The 24508-nt window shown below is 42.0% G+C and overlaps 1 protein-coding gene across 2 annotated transcripts in view; it reads left to right on the forward strand.

Annotated features, from left to right (window-relative positions):
- Nucleotides 1–22870, forward strand: part of SPMIP4 (sperm microtubule inner protein 4) — a 35296-nt gene extending 12426 nt beyond the window's left edge. For both annotated transcript variants that reach the window (XM_067562039.1, XM_067562040.1), the window contains 7 exons: nt 1888–1959; nt 10365–10394; nt 14353–14537; nt 17476–17564; nt 18920–19094; nt 19355–19446; nt 21973–22870. In XM_067562039.1, the coding sequence (XP_067418140.1) occupies nt 1888–1959; nt 10365–10394; nt 14353–14537; nt 17476–17564; nt 18920–19094; nt 19355–19446; nt 21973–22791 (1462 nt within the window). In that variant the 3' untranslated portion in view covers nt 22792–22870. The remainder of the gene's footprint in view (nt 1–1887; nt 1960–10364; nt 10395–14352; nt 14538–17475; nt 17565–18919; nt 19095–19354; nt 19447–21972) is intronic.
- Nucleotides 22871–24508: the final 1638 nt, after the last annotated feature.

The raw sequence follows: 24508 nt of genomic DNA on the forward strand, positions 1-24508 counted from the left end.
ATAAAATTTCAGTAGAAAGTTTGTGAAGGAAAAAAAGTGGAAAAAATATTTTTCTAGCACAGTCCTGTCTAACAAATTTCTGGCTTTTAAACATTTTGGGTGGTTACTTATGATGAAGTTGATATATAAACTGGAGCGCACGTTAAGGAAGATTTTTGAGTTGGTTTTGTGTGTGAAGAGAAAAAAGTTAATGTGCAGTTTTCACCAGCAGATGTCAGTGTGCATTACCTTTTAATGCAGAGGCATGTAGTTCCCAATGCAAAATGCTCAGTTGTTAATGGACTCAAAATAACTGAAAGTCTAGGAAGCAAATATTTCTCCCTCTACAGACAAAACTAATGACACCCTGCAGATGCACTGAACCAAAGGTTATTCCAATCCCAAATACCGTACCTCATTTAGTTATTTCACTAGCTGGAACAGTTACAAAGGCTGTGTGGATCTAAAAATGCATCTTTGAAGCATCATTATTTTAAAGCTTACATAAGACAAAAATTGAAAAGTTTCAGGTCATCATTATATTTTTATTTTAAAGTTAAAAAGAGAATTTACATCATGGAGATATTTTGTGTGTGGTGTTCTCATTGGGATCTGTGTTCACGTCTAACATGTCCCAGGACACTGAGTGCAACTTGGCCAGTTATCAGAGAAGACTTGTAAGTGGGGGGTGGACGGGACGGCTAATGCAAGCATCGCTATTCCATAAGAGTCCCTCATGTGGGGTAGTTCACTGAATGGTGTTGAAAGCATTGTCAGAGGGAGGATGCATCCTGGCCTCTCACATGGATGTCAGGTGTCAGCAATGACTGCTAAATGAAAAGAAGGAAGGCAGTGACCCAATCCAGATTGGCTTTGGAGAAGAGAGAGTGAGTGCAGAGCACTCTGAATGTCATGGGAAGATTACTAACAAGACAAGGTGGGTGAGGTCAAGCTTTTATTGGACCGACTTCTAAGAAGAGATATTACCTCACCCATCTTGTCTCTCTAATATCCTGGGACTGACACAGCTACAACAATACTGCATGGAGAGATGACTGTCAACTTTCCAACAACTCCAAATACCACACTGGGCCAAGCAGAACACAACAACACATGCCTTTCATTCTGAACCAACGTTTTCCTCTCTCTTCCTCCAGTCTGTCTCCTCTTCTTCTGTGCAATTACATCCACAGTTTTCTGACTTTAGAGAGGGGAGGACTCTGAAAGACTCTGAAACTACAAGTGATGCCTCTGTGACAAGCTTAGCCTTTGCCAGTGGAGGTCAGAAGCCCCAAAGCTGTTCTAATTCCAGGGATAACATTACCAGTTAAAATTGATTACTCTGACTGTATTTTCTTCAGTTTGGCTGTCCCTCTTGCTCTCCCTTTCTCTGTCCTGTCCCATCTTAGCTGCTGATAACCAACATAACATCCGTTCCATCTGAGGCAGCTAAGATGCTGTCATCTCACTCAGAGGTCACGTCTCTTTTCAGCAGCAACAAGGACCACTGAAAAAGGTCCCTGTGCTTCTGCCTACTAAGGGTCTGCTTCTGCCTGCCCATTGACTTCAATGGGAGTAGGGGATGCTCAGCATCTTCTAGGCAACACTCAACCCCCCATAAGATCAGGCTGTGAGTGTTTGATCCTGTGCCCATTAAAATCACTGGCAAAGGTGCTTAGCACTTCTGAAATTCAGGCCCTGTGTAACTTAAATGTTAAGATCTGAGTCTGATAGTAAGTATCCAGTTTCTCTGAATTTGGTGGTAAGGACGGTTTCTGGATTACAGACAAAAAGCACATACCATGTCTACATTTCTTACAAGAAAAAAAATCTGTATATGTTTCCTGGGATTTTTATAACCAGTAAGTAACGTGTTTCTGTGTTTGTTTTTTCTCTCTCTTTATGCAGAGGTCTTCCCATTGAACAGTATTATGATGTAACCCAAATAAAAAAAAGTGATGTCCGTATGAATGATGATCTGTAAGTTTCATTACAACATAGACCAGATAATGTATTTAGTGTGGCAAATGTAAGTAATGATAAGATATTAATTCCACCTTAATGGCATTGTGGACAAATGTTTTATGATGAAATATGACCTGATGCTTTACTTGGTAAAAAGCGTGCTTGGTCAGTGACTACAGAAAACACCCCCAGTTTGGAAGGAAGTTCAGAATGTGATATTAATGTCCCCCTCAGTTAAGTATCTCTTAAGTAATGAGATTGGAATTGGTTTTATTGATTTGTCAACCTGTGTCAGCTTTTGATCTCAGAAATACTCTCTCTTTTACTGGATGGAGTCCAGATTAGCTGAGAATATCACTGAGCTAATCATGACATCATGTATACGTCATATTAAACTTTTCTCTTGTAACTTTAGGTGTATTTTAAGAGGAGGTTTGATTAAGATATTGTTTCTTTTTTTCACTGCTACTAATTAAAAGAGTAGCTAGCTTGCTTGAGATTGGATGCTGCCGGTTAAACCTGCAGTACACCATTTTGCCACTTGATGGCACCAATAAAACACTGAAACTTGCATCTCAAAAACCAAAATGTTTAGGTTAACCTAAGAGTAGTTCTGAGGAAATGAACAAGTTAAGGTCCTCATAACAACATTAACATAGCTGTGTTGCATGTCCTGTATGCTTAGTTATGTACATATTAAGGCTAAGGCTGTATCCGTTTCCCCTGGTTATGTGGCCAGTGGGGGGAATAGTGTGTGATTCACCCTCATCCCTTCCTCAGTCTCACTTCTAGCCTCTTAGGGTTGCCATCTCCAAGAGTCAGAAAAACTAGCCACTGGCCACCCTGCCACCACCAACAAAAAGGATCCTAGTGCCAACTGTAGCTAATTATTACTCCATACCTGTGGCCACAGCCCCTTTCTTCAGACACCTAGACCCACAGGAGCCCCTGCCTCTGCCCACAGGAGCTTCTACACTCACCCACTCACAGTAGCTTCAGTCCTTGAGGGAGCTTCAGTCCTTGTCCCCTCCCCACTGGTGAGCCTCAGTCAGTCCTGCTTCCAGATTGAGGGCCCAGCACAGACAGGCAGATGCTAGCTGTGCTCCCACCCATCTGACATATGCGGTAGTTACAAAATCAATTACAAAACTGTGTTACTAGTCGTGTATGTCATACGGCTGGGAGCACAGTGCATGCAGCTAACGAGCATGCAGCTAACAGGGAATGTTAGCCCCAGTGGTGGCAGGAGGGGGAAGCAAGTGACACCTTTTCTCTGGCAATGCAGTACAAAAACCGGCCAGGCTTGATTAAATGCCAGCCAGGCGGCAAGCAACCCTCCCTGCTCATGCAGAGTGCCTGCCAAGTTCCAAAGTATGCCCCACCCCCTGGTGCATTTTGTGTGAGCGCACAAGGCTTGGAAAGGTAGCAAAAGTTCTGCTGTGCCAGGGTGCAGACAGGCTACAAAGACGCCGCAGAGGGTGAATCTGCCGCCCTGTGCGCCATCATGTAGTGGTGTGTGCTGGCTGCCTCCTTAGCACCAGGCAATAGGGATTTGAAAGTAGGCCAAGGAAGGACGGGTTTGGTAAACTGAAAGAGCACCTTGGCCAAAGCCTACCCTTACGGGGTCTTGACCAATAATGTAGCCTAGAGACACTGGCCATGCAGCTCTTGCAAACTCTGACTGCAGGTTGTGGCGAGGAATCTTTCCCTACAAGTTCTGCATATATCCCCCCCGCCTCTAAAGCACGTTTGCTTGAGCTTTGCACAAATGACAAATGGGGTTTTGTAAGATGCTGGAACATTGGGAAACTGGTTTAATACGAGTGTTACACTTGCACTCTGCCCCTGCAGGTACACAAGAAATGCAGGATTAGGCCCATTGGATTAAAGATAAATCAGAGTTTCAGCTTTAACTCAGGGTATGTCTATACTAATGGCAGCAAAGTCGCCACCATCAGATTGATTTTTCTGGATCGATTGAACGGTCAGTGTAGACCCGCTCAATGGATCTGGAAGTCGACGCTAGTAAACCACCCCCTCAAGTGGCATAGCACTGCGTCGACGGGAACCCGGTTCCATCTGCGCAGTGCAGTGAAGACGGCGCGCAGAAGGGAAGCACAGCAGTCGATGGGAGTTATGCAAGCTACTCTGTGTAGCTTGCATAACTCCCGTGGACTGCTGCCGAATCTCCAAGTAAGTGTAGACCAGGGCTCAGTCTTTTTCTTTGCGAGAGTTTCAGATCACCTCTCATTCACCTGGACTGTTCAGCCAGCTGACTGTATTTTATTTTACACTTCATGGGCCTCACCCATTCCTGATGTAACTCCATTGATTTCACAAGAATGACACCAGGCAAGGTTTGCCCTCTTGCGTTTTGCTGGCCAGATGAATGCCTTTTAAACTGTAATTCATACTGGAGGGAAGTCACTCTGTGCATAAAGACTGAGACAACAGGTGAAGCACAGGAGGGGTTGTGGAGTGAAATCCACCCCCAACCTCAGGCACAGAACAGCTGCTTGGGCAACAGCTTCTCACACCGCTTCCACTGTACCTTCATAATCACAAATTCAGTCATTCCTACTCTGGACCACCCCACGTGCTTCCATGAGTCTGGTTCATAACCCATCCATCTCCTAGCCAAGTGCAGGTAGTGCAGGTTGTACTAGCCTCCCTCTGCAGGCGTGTGTAGGAGTCATGAGCCTAGGGCCCCTTTCCAGGGACTGCTGTTATAATCTGCCTTTGGACAGGCTACATGAGGGGGGAGGCAGGTTGCCACAGGAACAGACCATTATCTGGCCTAATGCATATGGAACAGTTGAGAGTGTGTTGATAAATTTTCTTAATTATTTTAAAAATTAAAATGTAACCTAAAAGATAAGGCTTCCAATGTTTCTATGCTCTGTTTTAATATTTTAATCTATTCATTTTTTTCCACAAGATCATATTTACTCATATTTTCTATTTAAAAGATTTTGTATGATGTAAAGAAAGAGCAGATCTTTTTTAAAATGCAAAATGCATAGAAAATTTGTCACATTCATACTCAAAAGGTCTTTCAAAGCGAAGACATTTATGTAATTCACAGTCCTCTCCTTGCAGGATCAAACTGTAGGAGAGTGATGATAGCCTCACTAAACCTGTGTTAAAAACCACTGGCTTAGTGCTGCTCTGGAGACTAACTTGGGAGCTCTTAATACTCGATGTATTGACGTTGTAGTCTGTGATAGCTCCTTTGAACCATTCCGGTCTATCACAGAAAATAAGTGATTGCACATTTGCAATAACTACATATAACCATAATGGACTTACTGTGCATTTGTCGTAACTACTGATCACTATGTAGTTTTGCATGACAATGAATGGCTTTGCATATACAGGAACTGCCCTTCAAAATGAATGAACACTGGGCCGTATCTTCCCTCCCAGTTAAAAACATGCAGAGGAGAACAAGGTAATCAGCCTCTCACAAAAGCTTTGGTGTGCCACTAGAGACTCACCCTCCCGGTCCAAGAGGCCACCAGGGACACTGTGCAAGGGGTAAGGCCTTGTAGGAAATCCTTCTCCTAATGCCAGTGATCCTGGGCCCACTAGATGAAGGTCTCTCCAACTGCATTCCTCTCTGGTCCTCCCCTACAGCAGTGTCAGCGTGGCAAGCTTGCAGTTGCCCTACCATTGGTTGTCAGGCAGTACCTGTGTGATCCATCCCAAGGGGTCACTCAATGCGTAGGATGAGTAAATGCCATTTTTAATCTATCTGGATTTTTCACACAAACTTAATGGGCAGTAGTGGTGGAATGTACCACTTAGAGTTGCCATTCCACCCTCCCTTCCACCTGACCCCTTCCTACCATACTCCATTGACTGCCTCTAGGCAGCCCAGTTTCTGTAGTGGTGCTCAAAGTGCACAGAAACCTCCCAGGAAGCTGCCTTTCAGCTGTGTCCCCCCACTAGCATTTCTGAGCAGTTAAGCAACCACTCCACTGCGCACCAAACAGTGAAGGGAGCTGAAGGAACCAAAAACTGCAAAAGCACACAAAGCCAACACTTTGAATAGACTAATTGTCTCTGAAAAGAAACCATGTCTGTGCCCTGATGTACAAAAAATGGCGTGGCTACTATTAGCTGATTGCCCCCAGTATGCTCATTGCTGTGCAAATGTGACAGCCTCCATCTTCACCAAAATCAGGAATTGAACTAAGGATCTCCAGAGCTAAAAGCATGAGTCCTTACAACATGAACCAGGCCCTGTAGTTGGGGGCTGTAACAGACCCATAGCTGCTGTGGCCTGGGCAGAGAAGTGGAGCCTTGGAAAACACACTGACCAGTGGGTTACATAAACATATGGTATCCCAAGATACCAATCTAATATGATCTGAAACCACAAAAATTCTGTTCTGCACTTTTATAACATAAAAAAGGAGAAATTATTTAAACTGTTAGCGAAAACAAAATTTCAGCCCAGAGTAAATTTTAGGCTGACTACAAACTCCATGAACACACAAATATATTATAAATAAATATCGACAGTCCCATAACTATCATTCCTCTATTATGAGTGTGAGTAAATAGGCACACTGTGCTTTTCTTTACAGATTGCATTTAATGTTCCGATAGAACTGGTTAGTTTGAAAGAATATAATGTGTGACATATGTAAGGCCAAACTCTGTTCCTGGTTACACTTTTGTAAATCTGTTATAATACTTGTGAACTAGGGCATAAATCCAAAGCAACTTCAGTGAAGATACTAATGTAACTGTAACAGCCAAATTTGGCTGAATAACTATTCCCTTCCCCTCTCTTTTAAAGGCTGAGGCCCACATTTTCAAAAATTTCCACTAATTTTGAGTGCCTTCAGTGTTTGGTTCCCCAATTTGAGATTTGAAAAATTCAGACACCCCAAATTAGTGGACACCTCTGAAAATATGGGTTTTTTTTGGCTGTTATGTATTCAGGGCCGAAAAGCTTCTATAAAGTGTGTTTTGGTATTAAAAGTGCAATTTTACTGCTACTTGCATACCACCTACAGTTTAGATATTCCAGTGATGAGGGCTATAGAAATGTCTATAAATAAATAATCCTCCTTCCTCAAAGCACATATGGGACTGAATCGCTCTTATTTATATGGGTATAAATGAGAAATAGCTTGAAGTCAGTGGAGTTATACTCATGTAAAACCAGTGCATCCGAAAGGAGAATCAAGCCCTTTGCTGGTATTTACACAACTCCATTTGTCTGTGTCAGAAAATGAATATATCTAACTGAACAAGTGGAAAACCAAATATAATTAGTAGGATGAATAAACTTTTAGAAATTGCATTTGTGTTAATACAGTTATTTTCATAGATCAGTGGTTTTCAACCTGTGGTCCACAGACTATGTTTAAGAGATCTGCAAAAGGTGACTTTGAAAATAAAGTTTCAGATCACAGAAAAGATGTTTTTCTGATCAGTCAAAAGTATGTGGATATCCCCACCAAGAGGTCAAAACCCTGGAAGTGTTGTTGCCACAGAAGCTCACAGTTTAGCACCCTTTCTCACACTCATTCAAATGCCTTCCGAGCACGTGCAACATTTATAGTTGAATTCTGTTCAGTTTTCAGTCTAAGACTTCTATGGTGGGTGTCCGCAGACCACAGGTTGAATTTCCAAAGGGGTCTGCACCTCCATTTCAAATTATTTAGGGGTCTGCAAATGACAAAAGGTTGAAAACCACTGACTTAGATTCTCAAGGGAGGCACAGTGTCAAGATCTGTGCTGTAACTAACAAGCTTGTCCTGAAAATCTAAGTGGTTACAAAAATAACAGTATGTAAATGATTGTCAGAATTTGATATTTGTTTAAATCCTATGATCTCTGTAACTATCACACATAAAAAGAAAAGTAATTCTCTTTGTTCATTTCAGTAGAGGCACGAGTTAGCTTGTGATGCAATTTTGTGAGATATCACATCACACAGGGATTATACTGAATATTACAGTGGGGCACGATCCTCTCCCCACATTTTCTGTTTATTGATCAAAAGTGTAATGGCCTTAAAAACAGATCCATAATTGACCATGCCTTGCATTTAAGATGTGAAACAGAATTAACAAGAAAATAAATTGTATAGACTTCTACAAATCATAGGTTTAACAGGAATCTGAGATTATCTCAAAAAGGTGAAAACTCAGGGTTTTAATGATTGGCTACCCTTCTGGGGCAGGGAGAAAACCCTAAAACGGGTTTCATTTGTCCAGAGAGCAGGAAGCCCTCCAGAAACCCCTCTAAATACACATGCCCATATGTATACGTGCAGCGCAAGGCATGTCCGTAATATTCCAGTGTTCTCACTATGCCTTTTCCTCTTCAGAGATCAAAAGACAAATGCATATACTTTAGATCCTATACTGACTGACAGCTCAGCATTTAAATGAAAAATAATGAATAATGATCCCTAGCTCTTATAGAGTGTTTTTTATCAGTAAATCTCAAAGGAGGTCAGTATCTTATCCCTGTTTTACAGATGGGAAAACTGAGTCACAGAGCAGTGACGCGATTTGCCCAAGTTTACCCAGCAGGCCAGTGGCAAGGCCAGGAATAGAACCTGGCTATGGGTACCCCATAGTGACTGAAGTGAAGTAAAGAAATATCCCTGGGAGAGTAGGCATGCTGTCTAATTACGAGATCCAATGTTAGTAGCACTACTCCCAAGCCCAGACGCAGGCGGCTGCCATCCAGCTCCCAACTACAAGCCAGAAGCCAGGCAGGATGTGGTGGCAGGCAACTGCCACCTGCTGTGAGTCAGGACTGGGGGGTTGTGGGCCGCTGCCATCTGGCTCCTAGCTCCGAGCCAGGAGGGATGCGACGGCTGCAGCCACGCTCCCAGCTGGAATCAGGGTGTGGGGGCTCCGAGCAGCGAGCAGAGAGATGGATCTCTCAGTTCCCCCCACACTGCCCCTTAGGTCGGTGGAAGTGCTCCTGATGAGGACGCACTCCAGTAACCCAAGGAGAGCAGTGTGGACAACAACCACCACTATTCCAGGTGGTTGGAAGTCGACATAACTATGTCGACACATTTTTCAAGTGTAGACAAGGCCAGAGAGAACAATCAACTATACAAATGATGTTTTGCACATTTCTCTATTACGAGGACCTGGGAACTTTAAATAAATTGTCCCCTGAAAGAGCCAAATGATATATACTTAGACTGTAAGCGCTTTGAAACAGAGACTGTATTTTTTTTTGTTCTGTGTTTGTACAGCACTTAACACAGAGGTCTGCTAGGTTCTATCACAATACAAATAATACATACAAGAAGGGCTTGCTATTGAAGAGGAATCCCTCCCATGCATACTTCCTTAATCCCTCCTAACAAGCACCTAGGATTTTGGGTGGTGCGAGTGACTGCATTGGGCTGTCCCCTGATGGAAAACTTGGATATAATTTGACTAATGGTTAAACCCATACCATGTGTCATTGCCTTCTTCCATGTGGTGCGCACACCAAGGGATTTTGGAGCATCCAGATGATCCATTTGCTGCCTCTCATATCATACTTTCAGCAGTACTCTCATTCTGAGGTTTTTCTTTTCTTCCAACTTTACAACTAGGACTGGATTGTACCTCTAAGGAGACAGGGAAATGACTTTTTCCACCCAGCATTGTAAAGCAGTTATATTCCCACGTGTCTAAGGCAATGGCAGCTTGAAGGGAAAACTTCTTAAACTCTCAGCAAGGTGAAAATTAAAAGGGAGATATTTAAGCATACAAATCCTTGTTGCCAGATAAGATTATGTCATATGTATATTTATTGCATTCTCCAGTTTTGACAGACTCTGATTCTTGAAAAATAAACCATTAAAGCAAACTAAAAATTCCTTTTAGTCTATGACTCCTTCTGGCTTGATGGTAGGGCCAAGAGACTCAGCTAGTCTCATCGATTACATTTTTGCTCTCTAGAATTAGTTTCCCTCTATTTTATTGCTTTAAAAAAAAAAGTCTCTACCATGGAGGATAAATAGTTTATCATTGCAAAATTAATATATAATTTCTCCACTAATACTGTGAATAGAGTGATATTTTTTCTGTTTTGCATTCCTGATAAAAAAGATTCAGTTTTTTACAAAGTACTATATGATGACATTTACTTAAGGCAGGGCTCACAAGGAAATGTGTTAGAGGTTAATTTTTTCCCTTGTTTCTCCTAAAATGACACACCCACACACCTCCAGGGGAGCTTTCATATTTTGGTACAGCAGCATGTATAGAATTTTCACACAGAATGACTGACATCTGTGAGAGTATCATCTGAGTTTATTACATGTTCATTTGTCTCTAATGTTTGTTGACTGTACTGATTTAGATAACAAAGGGAGAAGGAATCACAAATGAATATGAATCACTTCAAATTAATCACCTAATATTTTCTTTTCTCTAATACAGGCTTCCTAAACCTCCAGATAATTCAGTTGGGTAAGTTTATATCATTTACATTGTTCCTTTTTCTTTATGCCATAAAAGAAAGGCAGTTCTTCTGTTTCATATCCGCACTGATACAGATAAGGGAAAAGTTAGGATTAGAAAAAAAAAGAGATCTCAGTACAGAATGAACACATACAGTGGTAAATTGAGTAGTGCTTGTCCAAGCACCACACCCTCTTAGCAGATGTTGATCTTGCTGGATGGTGTCTAAGGGCTAAATGTATTTTGCTGATTCACTCTTCCTAGTGCTTCATGGGATACTTTTTCTGGGCTGTGAATGACCTTGTTACTCCTCTGTTTTAGCAAAAGAGATTTGTTGGTATTAAACTGAGTAATATAGTAGTTCCCTGTCACCCCGATTTGTTAGCCAGCCAAACAAACTCCCTAGGCCTCTGCCAGCCGTCTTTGCCTTGCGGGTGACACTTGATAAACCCTAGTCCCTGAGCCACCTGGAAAAGTGTTCCTCTGCCGTAGCTGGCCTATCACTGGACACTCTCAGAATTACCAAGTTTGCTGTCTCCAAAGAGACAGAATACACACCAGCCCTTGGTTCAGGTGAGCAGTCGCACCTTACTCTAATATAACAGCACTGAGATGATAAAACAAGAATAAGTTTATTAATAAAAAACAGAAATTTACATGATACTAAGCGGTGATAATAGAAACAAATGGTTACAAATAAAACAAAGATATAACTCACTTCTAAGAGACTACATACGACTTTAACCGGCTCCAACCTATGTCTAAAGCAGTTATCTCATCTACAGCCACGTCTCAGTGTCACCAACCCACATGGCTGGGGATCCATTGTTCATGGATGCAGAGTGCTGACCTCTTTGTTTTCTCAGTGATGGATCCAAAATGTCTTTTTGCTTCTCCTTAAATTCCTCAAAGTTTATTATTTTTGTCACCAAAGTCAGGATGAACCCCTGGGGGTTCAAACTTCAGTGTCTTCCCATGTTGATTTCACATCCTCATATTAGTTTCCTCCTGCGTGCCTCCGATGCAAAGGAATTGTCCATTGTCTAGCATCACCATGCTCAATTTACATTAGAGACAGGGAGATAACTAGCCTGCCTCTTGCCTGGATGAAAAACTGTTTCTCCCTTTGTTTGGTTACAGACGTTAAAATATAGTATCAGTAAGTAGCCATAATGCCTTATATAGTGTTAAGACACACATTTCACAATAATTTTAATGACCACTATGTCACCAGCTTTTATTTAATATCTTACCTGACATTCTTTATAGATAAATAGCATGACAGTAATGTGATAGGTGTAGTGAGTTTGTCAGGTTGACAGGAGTTGCTGTTACATGACACTGAACCCTTTCCCAGTGGACACTGAGGAGTCTTGGAGTCAAACCTCATTACCTCACCTAGCTATAGGGTTGGGGGGAGGTCGGAGCTCCTGTTCAGTGAAGAGCGTATCTAGGGTATGGGCACAGCAGACTTTTGGGTGGGAACCCTAGGTAAAGCCAAGCTTGGTCAGAAAGTCTGAGCTACCCTTTGTTACCTTATTATTAATATTTTGGTTAGTGAAGTCCAACCCCAGAAAAGGGGTGAGTTTGGCCTATACATAGTGTGTAGGCTGTGTTTTTTAAAGCAGTTTGGAAAAGTTGTCTGCTCACAATAAGATGCTGTACACTTTCATGTTAGAGTTTTCTAAAGAACCCAGATCATACTATTCCCTTGTATTTAAACAGAATCCCAGTGTTTATTTCCCTCAAGGCAGACCCCTGGATCCATATTATTTCAGTTGTCACAATGTTTTAGGATTTATTTAGTTCTTTGATTTCCTCATCATGCAATACTTGAAAGTTGAAAAAAGCAGCCCCGGAATATGGGAAACACTCAGTGAAATCCCACTTCTCAATGTCCAAGTGACACTATCTTAGCACCCCCTAACAGAACAAATGTATTCTTTGGGCCAAATTCTGAATTTACATGCATAAGCCTGGTACCCATTAGCTTCAGTAGGATCTACGCTAGGCGATGAGGCTAGAATTTGTCCCTATTAGCCACCTAAAAGTAAACGTTAGTAAATGTGACTCATTACATACAAAGTCCATGCACTTAAAAGATTTGACCCTTGGGTTTAGAAGTCGTAAGTTCGTTTATTACCAAAGAACACTATAGCTTGTAAGGAAGCAGCTCCACCTCATTCTGCCTGCTTTTTTTAAAATAGAAGTTGCTCCAAGTCTGTAGAACACTATTTACTGTAGAACATTATTTACTAGCTTTATTCTGCTTACTAATGTATATAATCTTTTCTACAGTACTCAGTTAAAATTAATATTAGAAAACATGTTCAGCCTGCCTTTGACTTTTTATTTTACACCGATAAAATAGGTGACAGTTACCGTAGTTGAACTGTAGCATTAAGTGTGACGCCAACAAAGCTTTTAAGCACTTTGGGCTTGCCTCTGTATTGACCAATGCCCAGCAAAGGTGCAGTGAGTTCAGTGGGACTATGCACGCTTCACCCTAGGTGCCTGTGTATGGGATTTGTTGGATTGGAGCCTACATGGGCCCAGAACAGTGGTGTTGGAAGGAGTGAAAGCAGTAGCATTCTCCCAACAAGAGACAGTCAGCTCAACTACAATCCCCTCTTTCCCACACTCTGACCTAAGTCTAGAGATAGAACCTTGTGTTCACACATGCCAGAGCAGTGCATTTCTACTGTACTAGGTCCCCAAGCAGGCCCTGTCTTCCCTTCAACTGTCCTCATTTCCTTCCTTCTTTTGGCTTTCTTACAGTGCCTTAAGTGATCAGTGTTCAGTTTCAGTGTGCCTACTTCAGATGGAATCTCCTTCATGTGCCTTCACACTTCCGCCACTTCTTATTGCCTGCATTTGCTTTTCTGAAGCTTGCACTTCTTATGTGTGAGGCAGGTGGAGCTATTTCTGCTGTGACTGGTTTTCTCCTCCACACTTTGTTTTCCTTCCTTCCCTTCCTATCATTGCTCCTTGTGTCTGGTTTTTGTTTTGTCACACTATCCTCCACCCGCTCCACTTTCTCCTATGTCAGTTCTTGAGTCTGTAGGAAAATATAATCCCTGACAGTTTCTCACATGAGTTCTTCAGTCTTTTATCCACTCTGTTGCGGGTACCTCTCTCTGAAGAGGCTCCTGTCATGTACTACTATAGAGACAGGAGGAACTTTCTAAAAGAGAGGAAGAATATAAAGTGTATGTGCTCATGAGCCTAAAAGGACAGTGTTACTCTGCTGGCTGAAGCTGTGGATGACCTGCCCCAGGAAAGCAAAATAGGCACAGGTAGAGTAGTACATACCATGCAGATTATGTTGGTAGGAACCACATACAAAATATGATCTGGATCTGGGCTCTGTTCGCAAACACCACCACACCTCCCAAAGTCTTGATTTGGGCCCCTCTCTAATTAGCACGTAGAGATCAGATATTAGTCTTCGTCTTCATGCTTCCACCATTGCAGAGCTGGTCCTAGAGACATGCTATCTGTACAGTCTGATTTGATGCCGCTTTCCCTGTAGTGGCATCTCTGTGGCCCAAATGCTGGCCCCAAGGGTTGCAACTATCTTTTTTACATAGGAAGAAGGGGAGGGAACAGGGGAAGATCCTCAGAGATATGAGGGTAAGCTGTGGGACCTTCCCAGGGAGGTCAGAGCAGAGAGGGTTAAAGAAATTAAAGGCCCCCCTCCTCTTTGCCTCTCATGCCTCCTCTCAGATGAGCAATTATTGAGTCTCCTTTCGAGTGTCTGACAGCAATGACCCAATGTCCGTTTTAAACACAGTAGATCAAATTCCTCCCAGGTGTAAAGCCAGTGACTTCAGCAGAATGATTCCAGAGATGAGGTTGGCCCAGTCAGATGAACAAAATGTTGTTTTAATATTAAGACAAATCTATATTTATTTAAAGTAAGGTAACGTTTTTTTCTGTTCTTCTTTCCATCTAAAATCTATCCAAGACAACTATGCCTGCCCTTTCCAGTCTCACATCCCTACCAGACACACATCTCCAGGTATGCTATGTTCCCAAACTTTAAATCACCAGCGGATCAAGACACTGGCATCCAAGCAAGCAGCCACCAGCCTTTTCATCCCAACATCCCTACAAAGGCTTATGATGTGATTGTTCTGAGAAAGACCAAAGGTAAAGCAGCATTCAGAATTTGTTTATTTAGGAAAGTTCTCTCATGTTTGTGGTTTTGTGGAAATGAAGCCAGTGTATGAAAAAACAGCAACAGAACTAAGTAGCTTGGCTTAACCTGGAGCATTGCATGCTGGTACCAAGCAAGCTGCCATCATGGCCCTCAGTTTCCTACAGAGGAAAAGCATATAATTTAATGTACGATGTCCTCCAGTCATAGGAATAAATATCTATAGTAATTGGCAGTGAGAGGGGCTAGAAAAAACCATGGTAGAGATAAAAAATTTGCAAATCCTGGACCAAATTCATCCCTGAAGCACCTCCCTTGACCTTGGTAGTTACACCAGGGATGAGCAACGGATGTTTATAAATAGCAGAATGTGCAGTGAGAGGTCATGGGGTACGAAAGCACGCAGCAAACTTTTCCAAGCCCTTTGCAGTCTGAGGACTTGTCTACACAACAGTGCTGCAGCGGTAGCGCTTTGTGAAGACGCTCCCTCCGCTGACAGGAGAGCTTCTCCCGTCACCGTAGCTACTCCACCTTCCGAGAGGCAGTAGTTTAGTCGATGAGAGAAACACTCCCATCGACATAGCTCTGTCTACACCGGGAGTTCAGTCAGTATAACTATGTCGCTCCAGGGTGTGGATGAGCGACAGTTCTACCAACATAAGTTTGAAGTATAGACTGGAGCTGAGATGAAACCCACACACTCACTGTTTGCAGATGACTGCTATATGCTTAAACAGTCACCGCAATGTTTATATTTTACCCCACCAACGTGAAATTCTAACAGCAAACTAATGCTGCTCAGAGAAGCAGTAAATTACTGTCACTCATTACTCACATTGAGTAGCATTTACTCCACCAGGGGTCTCAGTGGCATTCAGTCCAAGTAAGGGTATCAGAATCTGGTCCATATTCTGCTTTTTCCAGTGCTCTGAAAAAATCATGTAGTGCTCCAGCTTTGCCCCCATTTTCTCCAGATTTCAATCTCTTTATTGAAGTTGACATGCTTTTTGCAGCTCTCCTGTATGGGTTAATTAGCACACATGTTGTTGTTAGCACCACATGGAAGTTAGGCACTGGGGGTAGGGGTGGAGATTTTTTTTCCAGAATAGCAGGACTCTTTGGTGCTTTTGCCAACATCTCTACTCCCCCATCTGTGCTAGCCAGGCACAATTTGGCAATATCTGTTTTAAAGAGAAGAAGCATATGCTGAAGTGATAAGAAGCTTTTCAGTATAGTAGGAGCTGATGGCATTAAGCAGCAAGTCAATTTGCATTAATCAGCCACCTTCTTTAGTCACTGTCACTATGCTGAATAATGATTTTTAAGGGGGTTGTATGATTGGAGCCACTTTGATCAACCATAAACGAAACCTTTTCACAAAGTGTGTAACGCTGGAAGTACTTTTATAGGTCTCTCTCCCACTTTTTACTGTTCTCTGTTCCCATTAAACAATGCTAATCAGATGTATGGGGGTGGGTTTGCAAAACCTATTTTTGCTCAACAGCGGATCATTGGAGGCCATGGTCTATTCCCAGCAAAGCTTATCAGGTTAAGAATTACGTTAGAACCAGCAAATGACTGCTCTTTGAAAATTCTTTGCTTTATTCGTTGTTCCCTCTGCATGATCTAACTTATGTGGGCAGACCAGGACAAAAGCTTATTTACCACAGTTTGCTATCATTTTGGGAGATGGAAATCTAGCCTGAGGGTTCAGGTAACCCAGACTGAACTTGGGTGACTTTTATCACTTGACTGATATAAAAAATACTTTGGGTGAGAGTCACAAACGTATTAGGCACCAAACTCCCATAGACTTGATTTGATTTCTGGGAGAGTAGAGTTCAGTGCCTAATACCTTTGTGAATCCCACCCTTTGTGCCTTTATCTAGCATTTTACATCTGCAAAGTGCTCTGCCTCCATTAATTAGTTAAGCCTGACAATGTTGCTATGAAGTAGATAAGTAGATATTATTCCTATTTTTGCAGATGTTGAAATTGAGGCAGGGAGGCCACACAGCAGAGCCAGGACTAGAACTAAGGGCTTGTCTGCCCTGAGACCATGTCTAATACAGCTGCAACACTGCAGCACGTCTGGTGAAGACGCTTTATGCTGACGGGAGAGAGCTTTCCCATCGGCATAAAAAAACCACCTCCACGAGTGGCAGAAGCTATGTCGGCAGGAAAAGCACTTCCACCAACATAGTGCTGTGCACACGAGTGCTTATGTCAATGTAACTTATGTCACTCGGGGGGTGAAATATTCACACCCCTGAGCAACATAAATTTTGCCGACATACACTGTAATATAGACATAGTCTTATAGCACTGCAGCTGTGCCAATGTAGCACTTCGTGAAGACGCTTCCTATGCTGATGGGATGCTTCTCCCATCAGCGTAGGTACTCCACCTCCCTGAGAGGCGGCACTTACTTTGACAGGAGAAGCCTTCCCATCAACATGTCTACACCGGGAGTTCAGTCGGCATAATTGCATCGCTCAGGGGTGTGGATTTTCCATTCCTGTGAGTGACACAGTTATACTGACATAAGATTGTAGTGTAGACCAGGGTTCAGTTGCTCCAGGCCTGTTCTCAGTCAGTTAGGCTACTTCACAGATCACTGGCACTCAGTTCCACTTCTGGAGGTGGTTTTATGGGCAAAGAGCCAGCCTTATAATTCACCAGATGTTACTTATCCTACAGTGCTTTGTGGTGGTGTTGTTTACTGCTTGTAAAACTACACAAAGAGAGAATGCAGTGAGAGTCTTGCCAAAGTGGTGTCAATTTGCATTAAACAAGAGCCCTTGCAATAAAGCCCAAGCCAGAGAGCATGATTTGTGTTCAATCCTGAGCCCCCAATGAACTTTTCTTTCTTGTTCTTCCTGATGGCTATTATACTATAGCCTAGTAAACGTTTTTTTCTGAACCGTTTAGGTAATCCATATAGACATGAAATCATCGACGTTCCATATGACTCCCAGAAGGAGGCATTGCATTGGCCAGGACAACATGCATACTTTCATGTAGGTAGTTGTTGCCGTGGTTAGGTAAATTCACATTTTTTATCAAACAAAACCGCACCTTTGTAAAACTGATTTAGAAGAAATAAAAATGGCTGACTGTGTTTCAAATTAATTGCTGTTGCAAACCCATTCAAGTCCTGAATAGAGCACAATGTATTCAAAACAAACAGCTGTCATTTTACGCGAGATCTTTCATTCACCTCAAAAATATGTAAATAAGACCAGAAACTAATAGAGGCTGTCAGGCTGAAGGCTCTTTTTGATTTAAGGGGTAAAAAGCCCAATGCCCATTGCCCAGTCTAAGTACTCAAGGAGACGTGGGGAAGGAGGAATTCTCCTGATAGGCTAGCAAAGTGGCCATTGAGCCACTCCCTGGAGGGTACTCCAGCTCTTTGGCTGGAGGTACTGTGTAGCAGCAGATCCTCTCTGGCTTCGCCCTGGTCCTCTCCTCATGCTGCTATACAGGGAGCCTCCTCGCCCTACAGAGCTGGTCTCCATGCCCTGCAAGAAGTTCACATCCTCACCTACACAAATCTCTGAATCCAGCTCTGCCTTCCACAGCTGAAGCACACTGGTTGCAGTGCTGGGGGTCCTGCATGAACGCAGAAGGAGTGGATGGATTTGTCCCTAAATGTTAAGGCTTCTGCTATTGTTTGTCTTCAGATGAATAGAAAGACCAGGTCTCTGCTCAGTCTAAAATTAGATGAAAGACATATGCAGGACAAGATGAAGTATGTAGGGGAGGCCAGGGGTACACAAAAGAGGGATATAGATACAGCTTTTGGGGCTGCAGTTTCCCATGGATTTTGAGAGATACAAGCCTATTGACTTGACAATCCCTGTGAAGCACCCTGTTAATATGAATGTGTATGAATGTATGTAGGGTCCAGACTACGTGTGTCCTTGAAAACATAAGAGCAAGGAAGAGCCTTATGTGAAGATTTTAATCAAAGTGTCTTGTTGCAGATGAATTAGGCAGAAGTTAAATACTCTAACTAGACTGTAATGCAGAACTAAATTTGCATGGTACAGAGTGTACAATCTACTCACAAGAGTAACTCCATCAGATAAATTGAACAGAAAGATTGCTGGAGGAACAGTGTAGAAAATGGCTAATGTTGAGTTGAATCAGTGAGGATTGCTTTCAAGAGTAAGGGGTGCAAAGGCCCTTCCTTCAGAAATATATGCTCACCAATGCTACCACTTAATGTTTTCTAAAAAGACCATATTTTCTGATTTTTTTCATATCAAAACTTTAAAATAAAAACTGTTATACACACACACCCAGTGATAGAGGCACCTGGCTTAGATGCAGCACAATCTTTATACTTTATCTATTTTCTTTTTTATTGCAGTTTCCTAAATTTCTTGAGGGAAGCGGTCAGATATACTATCCAAAGCCACCAAAGACTGTGGCTCCTAACTCTACGTGCAACCCATTGGAACCTAATCTTTCTCCAAGAACAGCCAATATGCTACAAAATGTAGAGCGGGCCCAGTGGATAACAACATATAACCATGATTTCACAGGTATGCACTTTTTTTACTCTGAACTACTAGAGATAAAGATAAAAAGATAACATGATGTCAGTGGAAGGGTTTATCCAATGGAGTTATTGTTTCATTTTTGAGTCCTCTTTATTCAAGATTTGGGGTATTTTTAAAAAGCAGCGTATGATATACGTCACACAGGGTATCAGTTATTTGTGGTTTTCCATATACGTAACTAAGCATTTCTTCTCATTTGTCTAACCAAAGAAGAATAAAAAATAAAATATGTTTCCATTAAGGTAGAGGTCCTATGAACCCCCTTGTACTGGACGATTACGACATAAAGCTAATTGGCAGATTAACTGGAGAATTAGGGAAAGACGTGGAACTTGTAAGTACTGCAATTACTAAGAATCTCATCCTGCAACTAAAAGTAGAGCTCACTAACAGGTGTAGACGCACATGTGGCTTGCAGCAGTAAACACTAGCCCCAGTTCTGTGTGTTTACAAGATCAGGTTCACTCTAAACTGGAGATAAATTATTCTTAAATTAAAATCAGTGGCAGTATATTTTGTTGACAGAACTCATATAATGTATTGAAGATGTTCAGTTACTAATTTTCTCAGTTGTGACTCTCTATTTCATTGCATGCTCTCTCCCCTCTTTCAAAGCAATCACCAGCACATGACAGCACTTTACAATACCTTTTGCCTCTAGAAACATTAGTAATGCCATCCTTAAAATCAGATGGGAGGTCTCTTGTGAGTGGTGCACCAGTACAGAGGTTGAAACACATTAGGTCAGATCCTCAGCTAGTATAAATCAGCATAGTTCCATTGAAGCCAGCAGCTGTGGATCTGGACTACTCCTTTTATCGGACTCAGTCTTTTTTGACATGTAGACATGGCTTCCATTTGGGAAAAGCCCACATAGCATCACAAGTTATTGTCTGTCTACCAAGCAGCACCCGCTAAGTTTTTTCGGAATAATTTTCCATTACTGTTGCATAATCCATTCTGCTATATTCATGTGAGTAACTTGCCTTTTATTTTAAGGTGCATCAAGAATGTACAATTCCTTCAAAGTTCTTTGATTCTATCTTATAGTTCTACTCTGAAAAGGGTAAAATGGCCTTGAGAGCTTCCATGTCTATTGTCTCGATAATTTTAATAGTAAATGTGCTCCGGAGACAAATAAAAATGTGTTGCCAGCTGTGCAAACTCAACTTCAGATATGAAAACCAAGCTGGATTGCTTTCTTCTCCTGCATCATCACCTATAATAAATGTTCTGGGGGCCAATTTATGCCCTCAGTGACACCTGTGTGGGTTTGCGCAGGTGTGGTTGATTGAAACTATGTAAACAATTGAAAATATGGAAACTATGTAAACTAACAGTTCACTTTTCCACAGCTGTGCTGGCTCGGCAGTGCTAGCAAGAGTAAAAAAGGAATTCAAACTCTTTTTGTCACTAAAGGATTCAGCTGATTTTGAATACACATAAGAAGCAGACTTGTGGAATGCAAAGATGCTATTTTTTACAACGTCAATTTTCAGAGTAGAAACAGATAACATTTTCAAAAGCATTTAAGTTACTTGGGCTCCTAAATCCCATTTTTAAAAGTGACTCAGTCATTAAGTAAAATTCAATAGGACTTAAACATCTAAGTGGCTAAGTCACTTTTAAAAATGGGATTTATTGATTTAGTGTACGTCTACACTGCAGCTGGAAGTGTAATTTCCAGGTGAGGAAGACATCCACACATTAGTTTTGATTGAGCTAGCACGCCAAAAATAACAGTGTCACTGTGGCAGTGCAAGCAGCAGGACGGGTTAGCCATCTGCATGCATGCTTAGGGCTCAGACAGGATTGTATTTAGGGAATGTATACATACGCTTTAGATGCTTTTGAACATTTTACCCCATATCTTAAACAGAAAGGCTGTTGAGTTTTCTCTTAAAGGTGATCTGGAAAAAACATAGTTTGTGCCCTTTTTCTGCTCCTTTATGATGCATAAAGAAGGCTTGAAAAGGGTATTTTCAACAACTTGTCTCTAGAAGAGAAAATCCAAAATGGCAGCACTCATTAATTCAATCACAGGTCAGTTTCTCTTGCCCTCTGGCCTCAGAACTTGTGTTTGAAAAAGGTTCACTCTGGGTCAGACCTGCTTGTCCCAACAATATTATTCTATTAGCACTTTAAAATAAATAGCAGAAATAAAACATTTGGGTTATTTGAGTAATTTTTAGACTGTAAGCTCTACCTGGCAGGGATGACATAGTTGAGGCTCCTTGGTGCTACCGCAGTATACATAATTAATAATAAAGATAGATCAGTGGTTCTCCAAACTGTGATCTGCAGAGAGCTGGCAGCCCATCTGGTGTTAATGATCCTCCTTGTTTCCTCCTGCTAAATTACATTAAAAGAAGCTAAAAAATATACATTAGCGTAAGCATTTGTTGGCATTATAACATGGATGTCATAAGATCACAAATAGGAGGGATGGTAACCATAGAAAGTGGAGAAGAGGGCACAAGGAACCTTCCCCATTTGTGTCCTGTACATAGACGCTGGGCACAATACATTCACTGTCCTCTTCCAAGCAAAATGTCTAGCCTTCCAGTATACTCTGGGCACGGGAGGGATCATGGTCCAGGCTCCTCCCCTCAGCCAGCAGAGTTGGCCTGTCTATGGGAGGGCACACACAGCTCACTTTCAAATTCCCCCTGACTCTGCGGCCGTGTCTGGCAGCACGCCTCCACACCACCCCCAAGAGGGGACTGTGGATGGAAGACCCACGCTTGAGCCCTTTTGGCAGAGTAAGCCAGAGATCGGGATCATCAGCCATGACACTGTTCCTTTGTGAAATTCACAGGTTGAGATGCCAACCCTAATCCTATATTTTTTCCTCCCACAGAAAGAAACATTTCTGCCTAGTCTCTCACAAGTGAGGCCCCTAGAAGGGCGCATTGCACGTTTCCTCCAAGGTCGGCGTCCCCGCGAATCAATTTTACAAGAACGGGATTCCTCAGATGTCCATATGCTTCCAGTTTTGTACACAGTTCATGCTGTCATACCCAGTTACTCAGATGTGATACTTAGCAAAAGGAAAACAGCAACAAATCTGGATCAGCAATGTAAAAATACAGAAAACGAAGCCAAAAAATGGGATGAGGACTCACTGCAGACTCTTCGTCTGCCTCAAGCATGTTGCCAGAGAGATAACAGACCTACAGTAAACAAATTTCAGAAAATCACTAATACATGGCAAATGGAGGCTTTGTACAGAAGGCAGCTGGCAGTCAGATCTGAATCTGAATCTGTTCCTGCATCTTGGAATTCCCTTTACTATGAAGATTTGAAACCCAGCCATTTAGACCAATACATTGTATGGCACAACCCAGTTAGCCTTAGTAAACCAGGCTTCTCAAAGGATCAGACTGGTGGAGAAGGTGGACTTTATCAACCGGAGCACAATGATCACGAAGAAACCCAATATGCTTTGAGTTTGGAGGGCAATCCACCCAACACGGTATTGCCTGAATGGGTTCCTAATTCTGGGGTGTCTCTACCTCAGACATCATTACTCGAGCTTCAGACTTCCTTTTCTAAAACAGGAGCACACAAACGTTTTCATGATTCTATTAAAGGAGAAGCAAAAGACCTCAGAGATAATATCCATAAAGGGAGAAGGCACACATTCTATGGCTTAAATTCCTTTTATTTCTATAATTGACATATGCCTTTGTCTCTTTTAAAAATACAGCAGCAAATTTAAAAAAAAAGACTCAATCCATCGCTCTCTTTGTATTTACAATCTGATGTTTTCTGGGTTCATATTTTGGACTCTTTTCTCTGTTTTGCTGACAAGGTAATGAAAAGAACAGCCACAGTCTGAGACACAGGAACGTTTAGAAAACAAAGGTGATGAACCACTAAATTAAATTGTAGTGAATCACCAGGGATGTACTGCGTTCAGCCAAAAGTTCTGAAGGAGCCCTAGAATGAATAGGTAAGTCACTAACCAAAACGTGTAATTTGTCATTAAGCACAGCCACCAGAGGACTGCAAGGAACCATTATAATAGGCGTTTTTAAAATAACACCCAAGGATGATTATGAGAATTAGCTCAGTGGTTGGAAAAACAGTTGAGAAAAATATAAAGGACTTAGAGTATATGAGAGAAACAGAGCAGCACTGTTGCAGGAAGGCTGGATTGTGCTTCTCTACCTGTAGGAATCCTTGACAATGTTAACAAAATAGAGGCTAATGGCAAACCACTAGACAATGTATTAAAGCATTTTGATAGAGGCCCCCTAAAAATGAGAAGCTATTAAGGAAACTTAATGTAAAGCCCTGTCACAGGTTAAGAACCAGCTATGAAATAAGGACAAACGCATAAGACTAAACAGCTATTTTGAATGCAGAGAGAAGTTAATAGTGGGATAACCCAGTGATCAGCACTAGAATAAGTATGGTCCCAGTGAATTTATTAAGGGCTAGGAGGCAGATTGGGATTAGAAATGTGCCAACATCTGCTAATGACACAGCTCTATATAGGTTTTTTAATTAGTTATTTAAACTAGGGATTATTAAATTAGACCCCCAGGAGGACATTAAAGAGGAGAAAAATGCCACAAAACTTTCTTCACTGTAGTCTGCTGAACTGTTCCATTAAAAGAGTAGGAATTGCCTCTTTGCACCACACAAACTGACCCCAGAGATTAGCAGGATATCAGAATCATATCCACATGTAATACATGCCCCTGGCTGTTCCTTCCCACTACCTGAATGCACGACTCCCGAGGGGAGCTTCCTACAGCAAAGAACTGCCCTTGGGACTCCCCTTAGGCAAGGATCCTAGCAATGGATGGGGACTGAAAGATAATGCAGCCAGAAACATATAACATCTACGTGTGGGAACTCCACAGGATCGACTGGGAGATGGATTGTGTTTCTGAGTCCCACACAGATCCCCACACCCACAGAGAGCTCTCTGCCTATCTAAGTGACAGGGGAAACTATGCAATGTGGACAGCTGAGTCCCCTTTGTGTATAGGAGGGGGAGACCAGCATACAGTGCATCCTGTCTGCATGTAGACAAAATCAAGCCATTGGTTTTTAAGACTAGGAATGATTAAATTAGCTGTTAAGACTAAAGATGAGTGTCAGGAAGTCCTGTAGGATAAAACACAATATTACCTGGACAACACAAAGGCAGATTACATTTAATTGATACACATGCACGGTTCAATTTAAACAACTCCTAGACACTAAAGGGTTCTAAATTAGTTGTAACCTCTCAGGGAGATGTTAAAATCAGTGACAACTTCTACTTAATGTGCAGCAGTGTTCAGAAGAGATGGTAAACCACAGGGAATTCAGAATATTAGGTTATTGCCTAAATCTTCAGTCTACTGCATTCCATTTTGTTCACCACAGTTCATAAGCAA

Source organism: Emydura macquarii, unplaced genomic scaffold (assembly GCF_026122565.2).
Source record: "Emydura macquarii macquarii isolate MOO-44397 ecotype Brisbane River unplaced genomic scaffold, CSIRO-AGI_Emac_v2 contig_2422, whole genome shotgun sequence".
NCBI lineage: Eukaryota > Metazoa > Chordata > Testudines > Chelidae > Emydura > Emydura macquarii.